This window comes from Dendrobates tinctorius, unplaced genomic scaffold, assembly GCF_039654945.1.
Source record: "Dendrobates tinctorius isolate UK_male_01 unplaced genomic scaffold, ASM3965494v1 ptg000068l, whole genome shotgun sequence".
Classification (NCBI taxonomy): Eukaryota; Metazoa; Chordata; class Amphibia; order Anura; family Dendrobatidae; genus Dendrobates; species Dendrobates tinctorius.
Window position 1 is genome coordinate 2329392 of NW_027361736.1, and position 24129 is coordinate 2353520.

The 24129-nt window shown below is 44.0% G+C and overlaps 1 protein-coding gene across 3 annotated transcripts in view; it reads left to right on the forward strand.

Moving 5' to 3' along the window:
* Window positions 1-24129, forward strand: part of VCL (vinculin) — a 272569-nt gene that overhangs the window by 198382 nt on the left and 50058 nt on the right. For all 3 annotated transcript variants that reach the window (XM_073581038.1, XM_073581039.1, XM_073581037.1), the window contains exons 9-11: window positions 12020-12173; window positions 15494-15669; window positions 15845-16035. In XM_073581038.1, the coding sequence (XP_073437139.1) occupies window positions 12020-12173; window positions 15494-15669; window positions 15845-16035 (521 nt within the window). The remainder of the gene's footprint in view (window positions 1-12019; window positions 12174-15493; window positions 15670-15844; window positions 16036-24129) is intronic.

Here is a 24129-nt window from a genome sequence, read left to right on the forward strand (position 1 = left end):
TGCACCATGACCGCTGGATCCTCTCCAGCCCCTCCCAGTAATCTGTCAACCCGATCAGCGATGTGTCGGACTCGAGCGCCAGGTAGGCAGCACACCGTTCGACGATCCCGGTCTTTGTGACAGATTGCCCTATCTGTTCCCCTAATAATTGAGTCTCCCACTACCAGAACCTGTCTGGCCTGCCCTGCTCTCCTATTTCCCCCCTTACTGGAGCAGACACTCCTCCGGCTTTCAGAGGACATGCCTTGCTGCAGCAGTGCTACTCCTGCACTAACACTCCCCTCATCTGCCAACTTAGCAAACTTATTGGGGTGTGCCAGATCAGGACTAACCTCCCTGGTGCTCTTCCCTCTACCCCGCCTTCTAACTGTCACCCAGCTAGCTGCTTCATTGTCCTGCAGCTCCAACCTAGCATCCCCCCCCTCATCTATCCCATTGAGCGTCTGCTCAGTGAGCAGAAGACTCCTTTCCATATTGTCTATGGATCTCAGTGTTGCCAGCTGCACATTTAGATCCAGTATCTGGGCTTCCAAATGCACAACATGCTCACATCTCGCACAGCAGTATGCACCCTCGACCGGCTGTTCAAGGATTTCATACATGCGGCAAGACGTACACTGGATGGCATTGGCAATAGTGGAGCACATCCTAATGGGGATTGCACCAGACAATAAGATAAGCAAAAAAAAAAAAAGTATTAATATAACAGCAATTCAGTAAGACCTCCCTTGGAAACTCCCTGAATCTAAAGTCACTGAATTTCAAGTCACACACTTACCACAGTTCACACTTACACTCAGGTCACACTCAGCTCGTTCACACTCGCTCAGGAAGAAGATTTAAAATAGTTTTTTTTTTTTTTTTTTTCTTCTTTTACCAGCACACCACCTTGCTGCTCAATGCACTTCCAAAAGGAGTTGAGCCCCAACCAGCTGCCCCTTATAAACCCTTAATTACTGTATGAACTCCCACCCTTAATTAACCCCTTGTGAATATAGTTACACCTCAAGATTTAAATGCAATATAGTTTACCCTTAAAAACACAGATAGTAAAATAAGAGATTAACCCTGAAAAGAGAAAATATAGGTTAACCCCTTCACCCCCAAGGGTGGTTTGCACGTTCATGACCGGGCCAATTTTTACAATTCTGACCACTGTACCTTTATGAGGTCATAACTCTCGAACGCTTCCATGGATCCCGGTGATTCTGACATTGTTTTCTCGTGACATATTGTACTTCATGATAGTGGTAAAATTTCATTCAAATAACTTGCGTTTATTTGTGAGAAAAACGGAAATTTGGCGAAAATTTTGAAAATTTCGCAATTTTCCAACTTTGAATTTTTATGCCCTTAAATCACAGAGATACGGCACACAAAAAACTTGATAACTAACATTTCCCACATGTTTACTTTACATCAGCACAATTTTGGAACCAAAATTTTTTTTTGTTAGGAAGTTATAAGGGTTAAAAGTTGACCAGCGATTTCTCATTTTTACAACACCATTTTATTTTTAGGACCACATCACATTTGAAGCCACTTTGAGGGGTCTATATGATAGAAAATACCCAAAAGTGACACCATTCTAAAAACTGCACCCCTTAAGGTGCTCAAAACCACATTCAAGAAGTTTATTAACCCTTTAGGTGCGTCACAGGAATTTTTTTGAATATTTAAAAAAAAATGAACATCTAACTTTTTTTCATAAAAAAAATACTTCAGGTTCAATTTTTTTTATTTTACCAAGGGTAACAGGAGAAATTGAACTGCAAAAGTTATTGTGCAATTTGTCCTGAGTACGCAGATACCTGATATGTGGGGGGGAACGACTGTTTCGGCGCATGGCAGAGCTCAGAATGGAAGGAGCGCCGTTTGACTTCTTCAATGCAAAATTGGCTGGAATTCAGATTGGACGCCATGTCACGTTTGGAGAGTCCCTGATGTACCTAAACAGTGGAAACCCCCTACAAGTGACCCCATTTTAGAAACTAGACCCCCCAAGGAACTTATCTAGATATGTGGTGAGAACTTTGAACCCACAAGGGCTTTACAGAAGTTTATAACGTACAGCGGTACAATTAAAAAATCATATTTTTTCCACAAAAATGATCTTTTCACCCCAATTTTTATTTTCCCAAGGGTAGCAGGACCCTAAAAGTTATTGTGCAATTTGTCCTGAGTACGCTGATACCCAACATGTGGGGGTAAACCACTATTTGGGCGCATGGCAGAGCTCGGAAGGGAAGCAGCGCCATTTGAAATTTTTGGCTGGAATTGAGATCGGACACCATGTCGCATTTGGAAAACCCCTGATGTACCAAAACAGTGGAAACCCCCCACAAATGACACCATTTTGGAAAATAGACCCCCTAAGGAACTTATCTAGATGTGTGGTGAGGACTTTGAATCCCCATGGGCTTCACAGAAGTTTATAACATAAAGCCATACAATTAAAAAATCATATTTTTTCAACAAAAATGATCTTTTCACCCTCAATTCTTATTTTTCCAAGGGTAACAGGACCCTAAAAGTTATTGTGCAATTTGTCCTGAGTACGCTGATACCCCACATGTGGGGGTAAACCACTATTTGGGCGCATGGCAGAGCTTGGAAGGGAAGCAGCGCCATTTGACGTTTTTGGCTGGAATTGAGATTGGACACCATGTCGCGTTTGGAAAACCCCTGATGTACCAAAACAGTGGAAACCCCCCACAAATGACACCATTTTGGAAACTAGACCCCCTAAGGAACTTATCTAGATGTGTGGTGAGAACTTTGAACCCCCATGGGCTTCACAGAAGTTTATAACATAAAGCCATACAATTAAAAAATCATATTTTTTCCACAAAAATGATCTTTTCACCCTCAATTCTTATTTTTCCAAGGGTAACAGGACCCTAAAAGTTATTGTGCAATTTGTCCTGAGTACGCTGATACCCCACATGTGGGGGTAAACCACTATTTGGGCGCATGGCAGAGCTTGGAAGGGAAGCAGCGCCATTTGACGTTTTTGGCTGGAATTGAGATTGGACACCATGTCGCGTTTGGAAAACCCCTGATGTACCAAAACAGTGGAAACCCCCCACAAATGACACCATTTTGGAAACTAGACCCCCTAAGGAACTTATCTAGATGTGTGGTGAGAACTTTGAACCCCCATGGGCTTCACAGAAGTTTATAACATAAAGCCATACAATTAAAAAATCATATTTTTTCCACAAAAATGATCTTTTCACCCTCAATTCTTATTTTTCCAAGGGTAACAGGACCCTAAAAGTTATTGTGCAATTTGTCCTGAGTACGCTGATACCCCACATGTGGGGGTAAACCACTATTTGGGCGCATGGCAGAGCTCGGAAGGGAAGCAGCGCCATTTGACGTTTTTGGCTGGAATTGAGATCGGACACCATGTCGCGTTTGGAAAACTCCTGATGTACCAAAACAGTGGAACCCCCCCACAAATGACACCATTTTGGAAACTAGACCCCCTAAGGAACTTATCTAGATGTGTGGTGAGCACTTTGACCCCCCCAGTGCGTCACAGAAGTTTACAACGCCCGGGCGTGAAAATAAAAAATTCGTATTTTTTCCACAAACATGATCTTTTAGTCACCATTTTTTTTATTTTCCCAAGGGTACCAGGAGAAATTGGACCCCAAAAGTTGTTGTCCAATTTGTCCTGAGTACGCTGACACCCCATATGTGGGAGAAAACTACTGTATGGGCACACGTCTGGGCTCGGAAGGGAAGTAGTGACGTTTTGGAATGCAGACTTTGATGGAATGGTCTGCGGGTGTCATGTTGCCTTTGGAGAGCCCCTAATGTACCTAAACAGTGGAAACCCCCCACAAATGACACCATTTTATAAACTAGACCCCCCAAGGAACTTATCTAGATGTGTGGTGAGCACTTTGACCCCCCCAGTGCTTCACAGAAGTTTACAACGCCCGGGCGTGAAAATAAAAAATTTGTATTTTTTTCACAAACATGATCTTTTAGTCACCATTTTTTTATTTTCCCAAGGGTACCAGGAGAAATTGGACCCCAAAAGTTGTTGTCCAATTTGTCCTGAGTACGCTGACACCCCATATGTGGGAGAAAACTACTGTATGGACACACGTCGGGGCTCGGAAGGGAAGCAGTGACGTTTTGGAATGCAGACTTTGATGGAATGGTCTGCGGGTGTCATGTGCGTTTGGAGAGCCCCTGATGTACCTAAACTATTGAAACTCCCCACAAGTGACCCCATTTTGGACACTAGACCCCCCACGGAACTTATCTAGATGTGTGGTGAGCACTTTGAACCCCCAAGTGCTTCACAGAAGTTTATAACACTCGGATGTGAAAATAAAAAAATCATTTTTTTCCACAAAAATGATATTTTTGCCCCCAATTTTTTATTTTCCTAAGGGTAACAGGAGAAATTGGACCCCAAAAATTGTTTTGCAATTTGTCCTGAGTAGGCTGCTACCCTACATGTGGGGGTAAAACACTGTTTGGGCGCATAGCAGAGCTTGGAAGGGAAGGAGCACCATTTGACTTTTTCAACTCAGAATTGGCTGGAATTGAGATCAGACGCCATGTTGCATTTGGAGAGCCCCTGATGTGCCCAAACAGTGGAAACCCCCAATTCTAACTCCAACCCGAACCCCAACACGCCCCTAACCCTAGCCCTAGCCCTAACCCTAGCCCTAACCCTAGCCCTAACCCTAGCCCTAACCCTACCCCAACACACCCCTAGCCCTAACCCTAGCCCTAACCCTAATGGAAAAATGGAAATAAATACATTTTTTTATTTTATTATTTTTCCCTAACTAAGGGGGTGATAACGGGGGGTTTGATTTACTATTTATGGCGGTTTTTATGTTTGGCGGCTGTCGCACGCTAAAAGACGCTTTTTACTGTAAAAATAGTTTTTGCATCACCACATATTGAGAGCTATAATTTTTCCTTATTTTGACCCACCGAGTCATGTGAGGTCTTATTTTTTGCGGGACGAGTTGACGTTTTTATTGGTACCATTTTCGGGCACGTGAAATTTTTTGATCGCTTTTTATTCCGATTTTTGGGACGCAGAATGAACAAAAACCAGCGTTTCATGAATTTCTTTTGGGGGGGGTGCGTTTACACCGTTCCGCGTGCGGTAAAATTGATAAAGCGGTTTTATTCTTCGGGTCAGTACGGTTACAGCGATACCTCATTTAGGTCGTTTTTTTATGTTTTTGTCGGTTTTATGCAATGAAAACTATTTTATATAAAAAATAATTATTTTTGCATCGCTTTATTCTGCGAGTTATAACTTTTTTATTTTTTCGCTGCTGATGCTGTGTGGTGGCTTGTTTTTTGCGGGACAAGATGACGTTTTCAGCGGTACCATGGATATTTATATGCGTCTTTTTGATCGCGCGTTATTGCACTTTTTGTTTGGCGGTATGATAATAAATCATTATTTTTTGCTTCGTTTTTTATTTTTATTTTTTAAGGGGTTCGCTAAAGGGGTTAACTAATGGGACAGTTTTATAGGGCAGGTCGTTACGGACGCGGCGATACCTAATATGTGTACTTTTATTGTTTGTTTTTTTTATTATTTTCAAAAAATGAATTTATTGGGGAATATTTTTTTTTTTTCTTACTAATTTATTTGGCGATTTTTTTTAAATTTATTTTTACACTTTTTTTTAATTTTTTTTTTACTTTATTACATAGTCCCAGGTGGGACATCACTGTCCTGTGACAGATCGCTGATCTGTCACATCACAGATCACTGTGACAGATCAGCAATCTGTCACAGGCAGTGCACAAGGCTTCCTCATGCCTGCGCTTTGCAGGCACTGAGGAAGCCAGCTTCCCCAGGCCCCCGAAGGCCCCCGTCGCCATCTTGGATTCGGGGGCCTGGAGGAAAGGAGCCCCCCGCAGCAGAGCTGCACATTGCGCTGCCGTGGGGGGCTCAGGGAAGCACGGAGGGAGCCCCCTCCCTGCCGATGCTTCCCTTTAACCCCCGGTACACCGCGATCATGTTTGATCGCGGTGTGCAAGGGGTTAACGTGTCGGGGGCGGTCCGTGACCGCCCCTGACACGTAGTGCCGGGTGTCAGCTGTGATAATCAGCTGACACCCGGCCGCGATCAGCGGCGCTCACCACGTGGGCGCCGCTGATCGCGGTAGACGTACTATCCCGTCCCCGGTCATACGGGCCCGGGTACCGTGGACGGGATAGTACGTCTCATGTCAGGAAGGGGTTAAACAAGCCCCCAAAGCCCCGCAAAAATTGAACAGGTAGAAAGCACTCCGCAACTTACAATTCAGCAACTCACACAGGTATTTGTTATAGGTTTTCCAAATACCTCTTCACTGAATTTCAAGTCACACACTTACCACAGTTCGCACTTACACTCAGGTCACACTCAGCTCGTTCACACTCGCTCAGGAAGAAGATTTAAGAGTTTTTTTTTTTTTTTTTTTCTTCCCCTTTTACCAGCACACCACCTTGCTGCTCAATGCACTTCCAAAAGGACGAAACGAAACGAAAGTTTAATCAAAAAATCTTTTAAAATACGTATTCTTTTGTAATATATCTTAGGTTAACTGTTAATCATGTGGTGTCATTGAACTTTGACACTGCACCATCTGACTTGCTGGCACTCATTTTTTTGAAATCCAGCATCCTTTCAAACCTATTTATGTCTGTGATACCTGTATGTATTTGTGGTATTTCCTGATGAAGGGGGCATGAGACCCCTGAAACGCGTAGAATAAAACCACTGCAATCATACAGCATTCTCCTGGAATTTGTCTAAAGCGGCAGCGCGGAATATAGCTACAAACTCCCTTTGGATTCATCATTTCTTTGGTCACTGAAGACCTGTGGATCTGCAGCAGCCGCTACCTACACGCTCTTATCTCATCCTAACCAGGTGAGCATATTTCATGATATACTGTCTTTTGTAACGTGGATAAGACCCTATTGCGCTTTTTTGTCTCCCCCTTTTTTTGCAATAATCATACTTTTTAAAAAATGTGCCCAAAATGTGAACACAGGTCAAATCTTGTTCTTGGTATGGGACCCTCACAATTACTTGTGCTTGCCTTTAGTGCATTACTAATGTACTCCATATGTGGCTTGTGGGAGAAATCCAGTCTCTATGCTGCTGAGAACCATTTAAAGATCTGGAAATCTGTGTAGTGGTAAAACTAAAAACAAGCAGCTCACCCCTGCTATATGATGGAGATCCTCGGCACTGGGTAAGCCACTCCTGCTAGACTCAGCACTGCATAGATCCAATAGAAAAACTCCTCCAGCCGAAAATCCAGGTCAAAAATAGAACTTTATTCCAGTGCGTTTCACAAATGACCCCTTTAATTTCATCCAGTAATATAGTATACATGTCCTATGCGTTTTTGACTGTAGATCAGTCTTTAATTATGGATGATCGTGATTGGTTAGTGATGGCTTGAAAAAAATGGATTAGGCCTGAGGTGGGATTTAATTGTTGAGATGCACACCATCACCCTTAGGGTAATAATAATAATAATAATAATAAATTTTATTTTTATAGCGCCGACATATTCCGCAGCACTTTACATTTCAGAGGGGATTTGTACAGACAATAGACATTACAGCATAACAATAATCACATACAGTAGATTATAACAAATACCAAGAGGAGTGAGGGCCCTGCTCGCAAGCTTACAGTCTATGAGGAAAGAGGTAGACACGAAAGGTGGGTGGTAACAGTTGCCCTGATTGTATGGACCAGCCATAATGTTAAGTGTGTAACAGTACAGACACAGAGGGCTAATGGATGCATAAAGCATGTGGGAACATGATTCTGGGAACCTGGTTATGGTAAAACTTTTGGCTCTGCCACACAGGGATAGGTTAGGTTAATGTGTTGAGGCGATAGGCCAGTCTGAATAAATGCGTTTTCAGGACACGCTTAAAATTGTGGGGATTGGGGACTAATCGTATTGACCTGGGAAGTGCATTCCAAAGAATTGGCGCGGCACGTGTAAAGTCTTGGAGACGGGAGTGGGAGGTTCTGACTATTGAGGATACTAACCTCAGGTCATCAGCAGAACGGAGGGCGCGGGTAGGGTGGTATACTGAAACAAGGGAGGAGATGTAGGGTAGTGCTGAGCCATGGAGGGCTTTGTGGGTGAGGGTAATAAGTTTATACTGAATTCTGGAGTGGATGGGTAGCCAGTGTAATGACTGGCACAAGGTAGAGGCATCGGTGTAACGATTGGTGAGGAATATGATCCTGGCTGCAGCATTCAAGACAGATTGGAGAGGGGAGAGTTTGGTAAGAGGGAGACCGATTAGAAGAGAGTTACAATAGTTGAGACGAGAATGAATAAGAGAAACAGTAAGAGTTTTTGCAGAGTCAAAAGTAAGAAAAGGTCGAATTCTAGAAATGTTTTTGAGGTGCAGATGACAAGAGCGAGCCAGTGATCGAATGTGGGGGGCAAAGGAAAGCTCGGAATCAAGTATGACCCCAAGACAGCAGGCATGTTGCTGGGGAGTAATAGTGGAACCACACACGGAAATGGCAATGTCGGGTGTAGGTACATTAGTAGCGGGAGGAAACACAAGGAGTTCAGTCTTTGACAGGTTCAGTTTCAGATATAGTGAGGACATGATATTAGACACAGCGTTTAGACAATCGCCAGTGTTTTCTAGAAAGGCTGGCGTGATGTCAGGAGAAGAAGCGTATAATTGGGTGTCATCAGCATAGAGATGGTACTGGAAACCAAATCTACTGATTGTTTGACCAATAGGGGCAGTGTACAAGGAGAAGAGGAGGGGGCCTAGAACTGATCCTTGAGGAACCCCAACAGTAAGGGGAAGGTGAGAGGAGGAGGAACCGGCAATAGAAACAGTAAAGGAGCGGTCAGAGAGATAGGAGGAGAACCAGGAGAGAACGGTGTCCTTGAGGCCAATGGAATGGAGCATAGTGAGGAGGAGCTGATGATCCACAGTGTCGAATGCTGCAGAGAGATCCAAGAGAATTAGCATGGAGTAATGACCATTTGATTTAGCTGTTAGCAGATCATTAGAGACTTTAGTGAGGGCAGTTTCAGTGGAGTGTAAAGAGCGGAAACCGGATTGGAGAGGGTCGAGAACAGAGTTTTCTGAGAGATAGCGGATAAGACGGGAGTGGACCAGGCGTTCCAGGAGTTTAGAGATGAAGGGAAGATTAGAGACAGGTCTATAGTTAGCGGCACAGTTTTGGTCGAGGGATGGTTTTTTAAGTAGTGGATGTATGATGGCATGCTTAAATGAGGAGGGAAAAATACCAGAAGAGAGAGAGAGGTTAAATATTTTAGTTAGGTGAGGGGTGACAGCAGGGGAAAGGGACTGGAGGAGATGTGACGGAAATGGGTCACTGGTGCAAGTAGTTGGGCGAGAAGATGCAAGGAGCCTGCTTACTTCTTCTTCTGTGACTGGTTCAAAATCAGAGAGTGAGTTAGATGCAGTGGGGGAGGGAGGACAGTGCATGGTATGAGGGGATTTGGAGATAATTTCCTGTCGGATCTGGTCAATTTTTTCTTGAAGTAATTGGCCAGATCGTCAGCTCGGAGCTCCGTGGTTGGGGCCTGTACTCTTGGATTGAGTAGAGAATGAAAAGTGTCAAAGAGACGTTTCGGGTTATTGGACAGTGAGATGATGAGGGTGTTGAAATAGGTTTCTTTGGAGAGGTGAAGGGCAGTGTTGTATGTTCTAAGCATAAACTTAAAATGGATGAAATCTTCGTGTAGATTGGATTTTCTCCACAGACGTTCGGCACACCTGGAGCACCGCTGCAGGAAACGTGTTTGCACCGTGTGCCAGGGTTGTCGCCGTCTGCGTTGTGGTGTTCTATTTATAGGGGGTGCAAATTCATCCAGGGCACTTTGAAGTGTTTCATTGTAATGCTTCAATGCAGAATCAGGACATGAGAGGGAGGAGATAGGGGCCAATGAAGACTGCAAGTTCTTCAGAAGTTTCTGGGTGTTAATGGCCTGTATGTTTCTATAAGTCTGGACAGTGGGGGTGACCTGAGCAGCCTGGCAGTTCTTTATAGAGAATGAAAGAAGATTGTGGTCAGAGCGGGAGAGGGGAGTTTGCAAAATCATCCACTGCACAAAGCCGAGAGAAGACCAAGTCGAGTGAGTTTCCGTCTTCATGCGTTGGAGAATTAGTAAGCTGCGAAAGGCCAAATGAGGAGGTTAGAGATAAAAGGTGAGTAGCAGATGGGGAGAGGGGAAGAGCAATGGGGATGTTGAAATCTCCCATGATGAGGGTAGGGATGTCACAGGAGAGAAAATGTGGAAGCCAAGTGGCAAAATGATCCAGGAACTGATGGGAGGGGCCGGGAGGACGATACACCACCGCCACTCGCATGGAGAAGGGGGTGTAGAGTCTGACGGCATGGACCTCAAAAGAAGGGAAGACAAGTGAGGGTACTTGAGGGATAACCTGAAAGGTACATTTTGGTGATAGGAGCAGACCAACGCCTCCACCAGCTCTATTGTCTGATCTTGGGGTATGAGAGAAGTGTAGCCCCCGTATGAAAGAGCAGCAGCAGCGGTAGTATCTGACTGCTGGATCCAGGTTTCAGTAAGAGCCAGGAGGTTAAAAGAATTAGAAAGGAAAAAGTCATGAATGAAGGAGAGTTTGTTACACACTGAGCGAGAATTCCAAAGTGCACAATTAAGAGAGACAGATGGCATGCAGGGAATATTAATAAGATTAGAGGGGTTTCTGAGTGTAGCAGTGGGGGGGTTTGACTTTCTATAACATGGGGGACCAGGGTTGGGAGCAATGTCTCCTGCAGCTAGGAGAAGGAGGATAGAAAGAGTGAGCAGATGGTTAAGTGATTTGTGAGAGCGTCTCTGGTGTTGAATGGTGGGACTGGCTGGATCTGTGCAATTTAACAATGTGAAAAGAGCATGAGTGCTATACATAGGAGAGGAAAGAAGCGAGGGGCCAATATGGATGGAGTGTGGAGAGTTAATGCCAGGGCGGTGGATGTGTGTGAATGCAGCGGCCAGGATAAAAATTACACAAATGCATATGGTATATATTTGTTGTACTCCAAATGTACAGAGAGTAGATGTATATAAATGTCTTACCTGTCTAACTGCCATGTTATAACTGCCAGAAGTACTTTGATACATGTACTTAGATTACATGTGCATAAATGCCACCCCTGCATAAATGCTCCCCCTAGCTAGGTCTGAATATATAGGAGGTTAAGGCTAAGTTTTTTTTTTTTTGTTGTTTTTTTTGTGGCTCTCTCTGCTCGTTAATCAATCACACTAAATTGAGACACCAGGACCCAATAAAATGTTGTGGTCAAATAAACACATGTCCAGCACTACATGGATCATAAAGCACTTTGAAAAGTTTCTTGACCTCACAACATAAGGGGACAAGCAGAGTAAGTTGAAAAAAACTATATACCAGATATAAGCTTGCAGAGTTGAAAACACATAGATAGCATTCAGGATTAACTGCTTGCTGACATTGAATGGAGACACAGGAGTGGATTCAGAGCAGAGATTGGAAAAGCTGGTTACCAGATATAAGCTTGCAGAGTTGAAAACACATAGATAGCATTCAGGGTAAGTACACACAACGTCTTTTTCAGTGTTGCCTGGAACTCACCTGAGAAAGTGCTTTAAAAAAAAAAGTCAAAAAGAATGAACATGTGCACTTAAATATTAGAACGACTTTATGTGCACGTTTAGTTTTTTGTCACATTTTTTAACCCCTTCAGGCTTCAAAAGCTGTGTACAGGCTAAAAGAAGTGACTGGTCCGCTCTTCAGCCATTATCTTGTATATGAAAATAAAACAAAACAGCGGCAAAACACAAAAGATGTGAAAGATGCTTCAGGAAAAACACTGCAGGGATTTCCTGAAGCATCTTATGCTCCAAAAACGATGCATGTCCACCGGCGTCTAAAAGGCATGGTGTGCAGATAGTCACTCTGCAATAGGAAATCTGCTGTTAATGTTTCATCTTTTTTATAGAGGGCAGGGAGCTACCCCTGCTGCCATGCAGAAAGCACAGCAAGTATCTCAAGGATTAGATCTCCTTACAGCTAAAGTAGAGAACGCTGCCCGTAAGCTGGAAGCCCTAACCAACTCCAAGCAGGCGATTGGAAAAAGGATTGATGCTGCTCAGGTGAGGCTTCACCAACTGATCCGGTGTACTCCAAGTTTCTAGAATATGACACAGAAAATAAAAAGACTGTATCAAACAGGATAGGATTAGATACACGGCTTAGCAGTCAGTATCACACAGGATAGGATTAGATACACGGCTCAGCAGACAGTATCACACAGGAGAGGATTAGATACACGGCTCAGCAGTCAGTATCACACAGAGGATTAGATACACTGCTCTCCAGTCAGTATCACATAGGATAGGATAAGATACACGGCTCAGCAGACAGTATCACACAGGAGAGGATTAGATACACGGCTCCACAGTCAGTATCACACAGGATAGGATTAGATGCACAGCTCAGCGGACAGTATCACACAGTATTGGATTAGATACACGGCTCAGCAGTCAGTATCACGCAGGAGAGGATTAGATACATGGCTCAGCACACAGTATCACACAGAATAGGATTAGATACACAGCTCAGCAGTCAGTATCCCACAGGAGAGGATTAGATACATGGCTCAGCAGTCAGTATCACACAGGAGAGGATTAGATACACGGCTCAGAAGTCAGTATCACACAGGAGAGGATTAGATACAGGGCTCAGCAGTCAGTATCACACAGGATAGGATTAGATGTCCAGCAGATGGCCAAGTGTTTTGAAAGAGCAGGGAGCAGCTCCTCCTATGTTTTGCAAGAGCAGGGGCTGCAGCTGGTCGGGTGTTTTGGAAAGAGCAGCTTGGTCTCCAGGTGCTCGTCCTGTGTCCTCTCCTGCAGCTGGTATGTAATAAACAGGTAAAAGACATAATATATGTGGGGGCAGAGTGAACATCTAAGCCCTGTTATGCTGGAACAGTACAGCATCCAGGGCTTGCAATAGAGTGTAAATTGAGCTAAAAGGAAAGCACTGGGCTCTAATAAAATGGCGCCTGGCCACACCTACAGCTGTGAATTGAGCTGCCCACAGAGGCGTGCCCAGTTCATAGCTGATGCTGCTGAAATGAAAGAGATGGGGTCAGCAGCCGACTCTTGTGTCTTATGACCCAGGGACTGCCGTAAATGATTATAGAAAGTGTCGTTCAGGAGCCAGAAAGGTAAGATGGCAGCCCCCAGTGGCTCCATTAATACAGTAAAAAAAAAAAAAACATACACACCACTGAGTCAAGCTTAGGGGACAATCTCTTTTTATACTATTTTCTTTTTTACATTAAATTATGAAAAAACACGGCACTTTCCCTTTAATAGCAGCAAGAAGTGGGTTGCTTAATGCATCACCCAGTAGCATCTTCTAGTATGTAGAATATCTTGTTGTGAATTTTATGAAAAAATAGTTTGCTCATTTGTGCTGGATCCGACTGGCTTTGGATTGTATCATTCTGACAGTGGCATTTAAGATCAGTGAAAAAGCTTAAGATTTGTTCTCTCCCCCCACCACCTAAAAGAAAAAACAACAAAGTTATCACGAGGTCCCAGTTGGTTACTATATGGTGGTTAGAGATCTCTGACCCATGTACCTACCTTTACAGTACTGGTGTGAAGACTTGTAGTCTAGTGTTCATAGTAGGCAGTGATTTATTTACTTTTTTATATACAGAAATACTGTGGGTTTGCAGTATATATGGTAGTATAAGTGATATCAACTAAAAAATACAATTAAAAAAATTGTTTTTAGAAATAAAAAAAAAATGTGAAACCTCTTTTTCCCCAAAACAAATATATGCGGAAATAACTGCAAGCCCCCATGATACAATTCACTTGTAGGGCACAAGCCCTACAAGTGAAAGCTATACATCCAGAAATATAGTCCTGCCAAAATCAGTGTAAAAAATGGCGCTGTAGAGAAATCCCTTATAACTCTAATGTGATTGCTGTTCGTTGACAGACTCAAGTAGACCTAATAAGTGAAAGTAGAACGACCAAGCGTCTCACACCAATTACTGGTTGTGTGTAGTACCTGCAAATGGGTATACGCAAGTATAAATGCTTGATATAGGTAAATGGTATAGTTGAATCACCGTACTGCGTCAGACCAGTTGCAGCTTCCGTCCAAATTCTGCGTACAAGGTGCAGCTGCAGTGGGTGATTTGTTGTGGGAGAGTCCTCCCGTTCACGTGTTTGCCGAGGTATAGAGAATAGGCGCGCTCGGCCATAAGCAACGCCACTGACCCGCAAGGCGAGCAGTGAACTCCCTGATGAACTGCGTCTCCTTTGAAATGCGTCAGTTTTTGGCCACTCTATGAGCCCGTAGCTTTGCACCTGTGGTGTCACTTTTTTGGATCACACCCACCTTGGGAATGGAAAAATAATAAAAAAAAAGGTTATGGTTTTTGGAAAAAGCAAATGAAAAACTGAAAGTGCAAAAAAAAAATAAAAAAAAATAAAAATGGAAAATTCGCCCAGTCGGGAAGGGGTTAAAGATTACTTTTTTACTTCATATTATAACTGGGAAAGTCTCATTAATAGAACTGAGAATTCCCTTCAATCATTGCTTTGATTGACACTTTTTGACTTATTTACCTTGGATGTACTAGATGGTATGGAAAACCTAATTCTATAATCCATGTATAGATGTTACAATTGGTTCATGTAGGTTAGAACATGGCAGAACTACAATTCTCAGGATAATTGATCTTCATGATTAATGGCATTTCTGTCCACATATCCACCAGTTGATTTCCTTCAGATGGCACACATGTTGTTGTAATTTCTGAGGTTGTCTAGACAGAGGATTTTCATCTGCCTGAGTTCCAATGTTCCCATGAGAGAAGCGTCCCCGGAGGAGTTTAATTCCCTCTGTTCATACAGAGCACAAGTATACCTACACGAGTGTGCATCTACATGCGGGAGTTGGCAAACTATCTAAGGGTAGGTTTCCACGCAGCGTATTGCCGGCGATTTGGACGCTGCGGAAACCCCTCTCCTCCCAAAGCACCTCCCACCTTTCTATGCATGGTGATTGAACACATGCGGAATTAACGCATCATATGCATAGAATGGGTTATTTATCTTGCGGAGACTGAGAGTCTCTGCAAGATAAATAGACATGCTGCGGTTTAAAAAGACGCGCTGCATGTCTGTAATTTTGGGTGTGTCACCCGCATCCCTGCATGCATAGTGGAGACGGGATTTCATAAAATCCCCTCCACTATGCTGTAACATCTGGACGCTGCGGCTGTATGCAGTGTTCAATCCGCAGCAAATCCATGAATTACGCCACGTGGAAGCATACCCTTATGTGTATCAAGGCGTCCTTGATAGATTTTCTTTTAATGGAGGTTTATTATAAAAATATGCCTTTTAGTCTGTACTATAATCCATTTATTGGCATTGCACAGAGCTGGCTTGCAGATCCTAATGGTGGTCCAGAAGGTGAAGAGAACATTCGAGCCATTCTAGCTGAAGCTAAGAAGATTGCGGAGCTATGTGAGGATCCCAAAGACCGAGAGGACATCCTGCGCTCCTTGGGAGAGATTGCAGCTCTTACTGCAAAGTTATCTGACCTCCGGAAACAGTATGCATCAGTAACCAAGTAGCAGGACTTAATAATGTAACTGTGTTTTATCCCTAATAGCAAATACATGCCAAATTGTCCCAAATAAGTGTGTGTCTAAGATAAGGGAAAAAGATGGTGAGCTGCAAATGCATAGCTATGGACACTAATTATATTTGCTTTCTTTTTTAACTAGGGGAAAAGGTGACCCCCCTGAAGCTCGTGCCCTGGCTAAGCAAATTGCAACTTCACTGCAGAACCTACAAACTAAAGTGAATCGTGCTGTAGGCAACAGCCGTCCAGTGAAACCTGCAGTAAACATGGAGGGGAAAGTAGAGCAGGCTCAGCGCTGGATTGACAGCCCGTCCGTGGATGACCGTGCAGTGGGTGTGTACCATAAATCATATTGTAACTACATCAGTAATGCATACTTCATGGTGGCCTGACAATGCATGTATCCGATGTCCACAGCATACTCTTGTGTCAAACTGAGATAGGTGGAGTTGGGACCACAGTTGGGGAAAAATCACTGCTTCGAAATCACATGATATTAAGTGTTTCGTATGCAAGTGAAGTTTTGTGGTGTAGAGTAACATCTGGTAGATCTAGACAGAGCCATATGAAGCGTTTGGAGCACAGGTATAGAATTTTTGGAAGGATATTCTTGTGTTACCTCTTGAAGATGCAGTTGTTTTTTTTTTTCTTTTGTCTTTCCTTTTAGGTTTCCAAGAGTCATAATTTCTTTATTTTCATTCTAGCAACATGACTAGCAAAATTAATTTATATTTTTAAAAAAAAAAAAGTTTTGGCATAATTTGGCAAAAAAAAAAAATAAAGGGAACACTAAAATAGTATATACTAGATATAACTGACTGAAATATTCCAGTTGCAAATCTATTCATTACATAGTGGAATGCGTTGAGAACAATGAAACATAATTTTGATTTACATTGATCATTTTTAATGTCCCATGGAGGTCTGGATTTGGACTGTTACTCAAAATCAAAGTGGAATATCAAATTACAAGCTGATCCAACTTCAGTGGAAGTGCCTCAAAACAAGGAAATGAAGCTCAGTAGTTTGCGGCCTCCACGTGCCTCCCTACAAGCCTGGGCATGGTTCTGAGGGATCTCCTCACAGACCTGGATTAAAGCATCAGTCAACTCCAGGGCAGTCTGTGCAATGTGTCTTTGATGGATGAAACGAGACATGATGTCCCAGATGTGTTCAATTGGATTCAGGTCTGGGGAACGGGCAGACCAGTCCATAGCATCAATGCCTTCATCATGCAGGAACTCCTGACACACTTCAGTCACATGAGGTGTAGCATTGTCATGCATCAGAAGGAACTCTAGGCCCAGTGCGCCTGCATATGGTCTTGTAATCTGTCTGAGGATATCATCCCAATACCTAATGGCAGTCAGGGTACCTCTGCCTAGCACATGGAGGCTTTTGGGGCCCTCAAAAGAAATGCCTCCCCACACCATTACTGACCCACTGCCAAACCGGTCATGCTGGAGGATGTTGCAGGCAGCAGGACATTCTCCACTACGTCTCCAGACTGTCACTTCTGTCATATGTGCTAAGTGTGAACCTTGCTTTCATCTATGAAGAGCACAAGGTTCCAATGTCGACTCTGCCAATTTGGCATTTGCCAGAGAACACCAAATCGCCCTACACTGTATTGGACTCATTTGTGGATGTCAGGCCCTCGTACCACCCTCGTTGAATCTGTTCCTGGCAGTTTGAGCAGACACATGAATGTTAGTGGACTACTGGACGTCATTTTGCAGGGCTCTGACACTGCTCTTCCTGTTCCTCCTTGCACAAAGGAGGAGGTAGTGGTCCTGCTGCTGAGATGTTGCCCTCGTATAGCCCCCTCCAAATCTCCTGATGTTCTGGCCTGTCTCCTGGTACCTGCTCCATGCTGTAGACACAGTACTGACAGTCACAGCTACCTTTCTAACCACAGTTCGCACTGATGTGCCATCCTGGATGAGATGCACTGCCTGAGCAACTTCTATGGGTTGTAGACACCCCCTCATGCTACTGTACCTCTAGGGGTAGGAGCAATGACAAAATGCAAATGTGACCAAAACAGCCAGAAAGAATGATAACAGAGAAATAGTCTGTGGTCATCACTTGCAGAACCACTCCTTTATAGGCGTTTCCTTGCTAATTGAATATAATTTCTAGCTTTTGTCTGTTCCGGTTGCACAGCAGCAGAAGAAATTGAGTCACAATCAATGTTGCATCATAACTGGACAGGTTGATTTCACAGAAGTGTGATTTGACTTGGTATTACATTGTTATTTAAGTGTTCCCTTTATTATTTTGAGCAGTGTATATCTAATATATAAAGCTGAAAGTGTGTATGTATGTGTGTGTGTATGCCCGGGATAGGCATCCGCACCGTCGCAGCTACAGCCACAAAATTTGGCACAGTTGCACGTCTGGACCCCGAGAGCGTCCTAAGCTATGTTGTGAGGCGAAATTTTAACCCCGCGCGTTCCAATTCACTAAACAATTTTGCCCCTATCTACATACTGGGGAAAAAGTGTGTGGGCGTCAAGCCCGCCCCTCATGATGTCATAATGCATACTGGGGAAACAGTGTGTGCGTATCAAGCCACGCCCCTCATTATAAGGTCACTGGTTGCCATGGCGACGCTGATGTCATAGGTTGCAAGCCCCGCTGCTCATTATGATGTCATAATGGTTGACTATGGAACGGAGGATGTGTGATTGGTATATGGTCACTGGACTATGGGATGGTGGATATGTATGACGAGTATACGGGCACGGGACTATGGGATGGAGGATATGTGTGATGGGTATATGGGCACTCGACTATGGGATGGAAGATGTGTGGGTATATGGGCACGGGACTATGGGATGGAGGATATGTATATGGGCACGGGACTATAGGATGGAGGATGTGTGATGGGTATATGGGCACTGGACTATGGGATGGAGGATATGTATGACGGGTATATGGGCACAGGACTATGGGATGGAGGATATGCATATGGGCATGGGACTATGGGATGGAGGATATGTATGATGGGTATATGGGCACGGGCCTATGGGATGGTGGATATGTATGATGGGTATATGGGCATGGGACTATGAGATGAAGGATGTGTGATGGGTATATGGGCACTCAACTATGGGATGGCGAATATGTATGATGGGTATATGGGTATGGGATGGAGAATATGTATGATGGGTATATGGGCACGGGCCTATGGGATTGTGGATATGTATGATGGGTATATGGGCACAGGACTATGGGATGGAGGATAATTATAATTTGCTATAACTAACCACAGTTAGTTACTATGCCCGGGCAGCGCCGGGCTCTTCAGCTAGTTGACTATATTGCGGTAAATCTGACATGTATGTTTTGTTCGATGTGTCATCACGGTAGCACTCCTTGCATTGCGCATTCAACTATATCGTCGTCATAGATGCCGATACAGTTGAAATGAATCATGGAGGCGAGCGCATCAGGTGATGCCCCCCTTCCCATCATTCCCCCTTTGCTTCTGACTCAGGCGGCGTGATGTCATAACTACATAGTGCACCATGCTATGTCCAGCAGTGGAGCTGCTGAGCTTATGGGCTGCACAAGAATGGAGCGGCAGAGGATCAAGGAGAGGTGAACATGTATTTATTTATTTTTTAAATCCGTGAGTACATGGTGGCCATAAGACTATGGGGCTGCATTATGTTCTATGTACTTTTATAGGGCTGCGTTGTACCCTATAGGGGCTGCATTATACTCTATGGGGGCTGCCTTATAGTCTATCAAGGACTACAAGCTGTGTATTATACTGTATGTACTACAATATGGAGGACTGGGGGATGCATTGTACTGTTTTGAGGACTATGGGGAGTTAATTATACCTAAATGGAGGACTGTGGGATGCATTCTACTACACTAAGGACTATGGAAAGTGTATTATACTATATGGCGGACTATGGGGAGTGTATTATACTATATGGAGTACTATGGGGAGTGTATTATCCTATATGTAGGTCTATGGGGTGCATTATACTAAACGAGCAAAATGCTGCCTATTCATTGAGTGATTGGATTCTTTGTAGCGGAACAAAAATCATTGTTCTAAGCTGCACATCGCCAGGTGAAAGCTGCAGATATGCTGCTGATAGCAGGATACTGTATGGGGACAGATTGATCTATTAGTGATCATTCTGTATTCTTCCTCAGCTGGTGTAAAGAGGCCAGGAAACAAGCGTCAAGACATCAGTATTGTCGATTGCTTGTTTTGCAGCCTGAAATCGGTGAATGTAAATACAACCAAAATGTTTGTGTGATGGTGCAAAATGTTAGCATTTGGGGCCTCACGTTAAACTTTTATCCAGGGCCCCACTTTGTCTAGAATCGGCCCTGCTCACAAGACCACCTTCTTGCTTCTCCTCGTTTCCTCCTCACACGAGTCATAACTTAAAAACTCACCTCTTCAAGATTGCCTGCAACCATCAATAATTCTATTGTCTCTGCATTGCCATATCAGCAGCTTTTTCTCTCATCTACGGTTTTCTTATCCCCTCTCCTCAACTGGGCCGGGTCCTCGCTCCCATTCTAGCTGACTGTCACTTAGCCATGTGTCCTTATCTTGCTATTTACAGATAAATGATTTGGTACTATAAACCCTTTTTTTTTTTGTATGTACATTGCCCTGAAAATTACACGGGACCTGTCACAATTTAGGCTGCTCTGCACTATTATCTGTAAGACATGCTCCCTTGGTAAAAACCATAACAATTCACACAAACTCAAATTGTCCCTATCTCTGGGAATGTATGGTAGTTTTAGAAAAACAAAAACGTAAAACTCAGGAGAGCAGTGGGAATAAAATTAAAGCAAAAGCTTTCCCTTTTTGACCACCCAGGTACCTTTTTAAAGGCCATATAAAAGTGTAAAGTAAATAAGAAATTATCATTAATTTAATAAAGATATGTATGTGGTAATACCAAATAAGTTAGTATTTGGATATAAACTTGGCAGACTCGTAGTCCTTCAGTAGGCTGCCAGCTGCTGTAACCACACATTCGGGATCGCGCAGTTGCTTGAAGGGGCAAAATGGGTCTTGGAAGGGAGGCCTCGCTGTCTTCAGCTACTTAAATGCTGTCACCACAGCATCTAACAGGTTAAATGTGCATAGAGAGCGCTTGCCCTATTGGAGCTGCTACACTTTTTAGATCGCTACCTGCATTATAAGGGTCCTGGAAGTGGATGGAACGGGCTCCGGTTCTTAGGCCATTCCATACATCTATTGTGCACCCCCGTTCTTGTACAGCAAGTGTTGTTAAGGAGTCTTCAAGTGCACAAAAGTAGTGGACAGTGAAGACTGTCTCAAGGGCAAGCTTTACCCCTAGGTACTTTTATGGACCATTTGAATAGAAAGTCGATGGCAAAAAAATCTATCCTCTTTAAAGGGAACCAACTGTTGGTTCAATCACCGTCCGGCACTGTCCCAATAATGTGACAAGGTTGCATATGTGTCTCGCTGTATTCCAGTACAGTCCATTATGTGCTATACAAAGGTTTCTATGGTTAAATAATGAGCTCCGATTGTGCTGGTCACTGAGTGCTAACATTTTTGGACTAGTCCAGTGGGACCTACTTTCCCAAGTTTGTCTTACTCTTAGAAATCAGATACCACCCGGGCGTAATTAACAATCGCTTTATACAGTAATGCACATAATGCAGGATCTATTGCGCATGCTCATAGCATCTTCCTTGCAAACAGTCCTGCCATACTGTGGATTAAGTATGTCCATCTCCCCAGGGCTGTATCTGTTATGGATAAAATGTCTCGGAGGAGAGACCTCTCGTACCTCTGTCTAGTCCCATTGGTAGGAAATGGTGCAGACAACCTCACATTGACCTGTGCAGCTGGACCTTGGTATATGAGAAATGTCCTTCCTATTGTGATAACACCCAGTGCAGAATTTTCTAGGGTTGTTACCTGGAAATTCCTATATACTCAACGATATGCATTTTCCTCCACTGGATTGAACCTTGGACATCAGACTCAGACTGTGTTCCTGGCCTCTCTACCCAGGACTGAAAAAACTTCTCTTTGTGATTAAGCTGTGGAAACTCTGCAGAATCTTGCTGCTATAATGGTTGACTAAAGAGTAATATTATTTTACTACTGATATTGCACAGTATAAACCCATCTATTTACCTTTGTCAAATATTTCTTAATTGCCTCTTTCACCTCGGTGTTAGAGATCTCCTCCTCCAGTTCTGATATGTCAGATAGTTTGCCTTTACCACTGCAGCCAGTGTAAATGTAAGAGCCGCTGACATCCAAACAGAGATGAGCAACGGCGAACTTTAGGATGGCAAATAGTTTGTTCTTTCATTGCTACTTGAGCCTATGGCAGAAAACCTTCGGAGAAGGCCCATTTATTCAGGTTAATAATCAGGAATGAGAATTCCCAGGCATGCTCATTTTCAGATTATTGGCCTGTTTTACACAAGACAGAAATCCCCCCAGTGATCAACAAAAATGCTTGTTGGTCAAGTGAGATGATTTTTCCACAAGCTTAAAGGGAAACCCGACAGCTGATACACGCTGCCCTCGCATCAGTCAGCATATATCAGATACTGGTTGTCTGATCTCAGCCAGGTTTGTTTATTTCAGAAATGCTGGTGTATGCCATTGGGCAGAATAATTACACTTTTACCACTAAAATGATGTTTATGCCCCAAGTTTTTAATTTTTATATGGGCTAATAGGAAGAAATGGATCTCACGGTTTGTTGTGTAATTTCTCCTGAGTGTGCCTATAACCTACATGTAATCGAGAAATACTTTTCAGGGACAGTGGAAAGCTCAGACGGGATGGAGCGACATAATTTAGTGCAGATTTTACTGTTATGGTTTGTGACCCACTGAAAGAGCCCTTGGGGTTTCAAAACAGCAGAACCAAACCCCCCCCCCCCCCCCATAAGTGACCCTATTTTACAAACTATTGAGAGGTGTAGGCGTGCAGTGATCATATTGACGCTACATTTGTGTCACATACCATTGGACAATGAAGAATAAAAACTACATTTTTAACACACAAATTATTTTAGCCCCAGATTTTACATTTTCAAAGGGAATAATGGCACCATAATTTGTCACACAATTTCATCTTACTGTGGCAATACCCCATATGTGGCTGTACTGTACTGCTTAACCACACGGCGCGACTAGGGAGGGGCGGAGAGCTATTTGCCTCCTTGAGTGCAGATTTTCCTAGAATAGTTTGTGCATTCCATATACAGAGACACTTACCGTATGTGTCAGAAGAGCAGAATCCCCTCTCAAGGGACCCATTTTGGAAAATAAGCCACTGGGGATTTATCTACAGATGTAGTGACTATTTTGACTCCGTGTTTTAAAGAAACAAGCAGCAATAGATGTTGTCGAGTGAAAATTGCAAATCTGCCATTGTAGTACCCAGTATGTTGTAGCTCATGCTTCAGAAGGCAGGCAACTGCACATTAAGCGAACTCTCATCGCTACAAAAATGCCAAACATGTGGACAATAAACGTGGTTTAGTCACTCTGTTAGGCTCAGAAGAGAGAGGAGCATTTGAATTTGGGAGTGTAGAATTTGCTGGATTTCTTTTGGAGGATTAAGGAGCCATAGTGCTTTTCCAGAGCCGTTGTGCTACCAGTAACATGGACTTGTTTTTTGCCGGACAAGATAACGTTTTCAGCGATGCCATTTTTAATTATATTTTGTCTTTTTTGTGTTTATTCCACTTTTTTCCCTTCTCCCATGACTGCACACATGAGAGGGGGATCCGCCCAGTCAGGACAGGAACCCTACTGAAGATAAAAGGGGCGGTACCTCTTCCTCGCTTCAGTTGGGTTTCCTGTCCTGACAAGGACCCGTGTACTGAAGAACACGTACCTGCCCCTCTCTCGTGCCGGCGTGGAAGAAAAGGCAGGGTCCTGGGCGCTGTGCGTCGGGAGGGGGAAGCGCCGTCCACGGGTCCCCCGGGGGCTCAGCGTCCGAGCGGGCGCAGAAGCAGCACGGTCTGGGGTCCTGGGGCTCTGCTGTGACTGCGGCGCCACCCTCTCCCCTCTGCCGCATCCAGGAGCAGCACAGCAGCGTCAGGGAGCGGCCGCTTCCGGGTCGCGCCCCTCTGACGTCGCACGCAGGGCATGCTGGGAAGGGGCGTGACGTCGGGAGGTGGCGCCGATGTCCAAGATGGCGGCGCCCATAGGAAAAAACGCCGGCCGGCAAAAGAAGATCCATCCCGGCGGCATGGCAGGGGGGGAGGGGCTGTGGGGGTAACCGGAGGACGTGGAGAGTGCAGTGGATCCCCCTTACATACGGGGGATGACCACAGAAGGCGCACTCATGCCCAAGGCTTCACAATGGAAGTGGGGCAAGATGAGCAGCGTCAGCAGCAGTGACAGCAGCAAGAGCTCTCGCCAGATGCC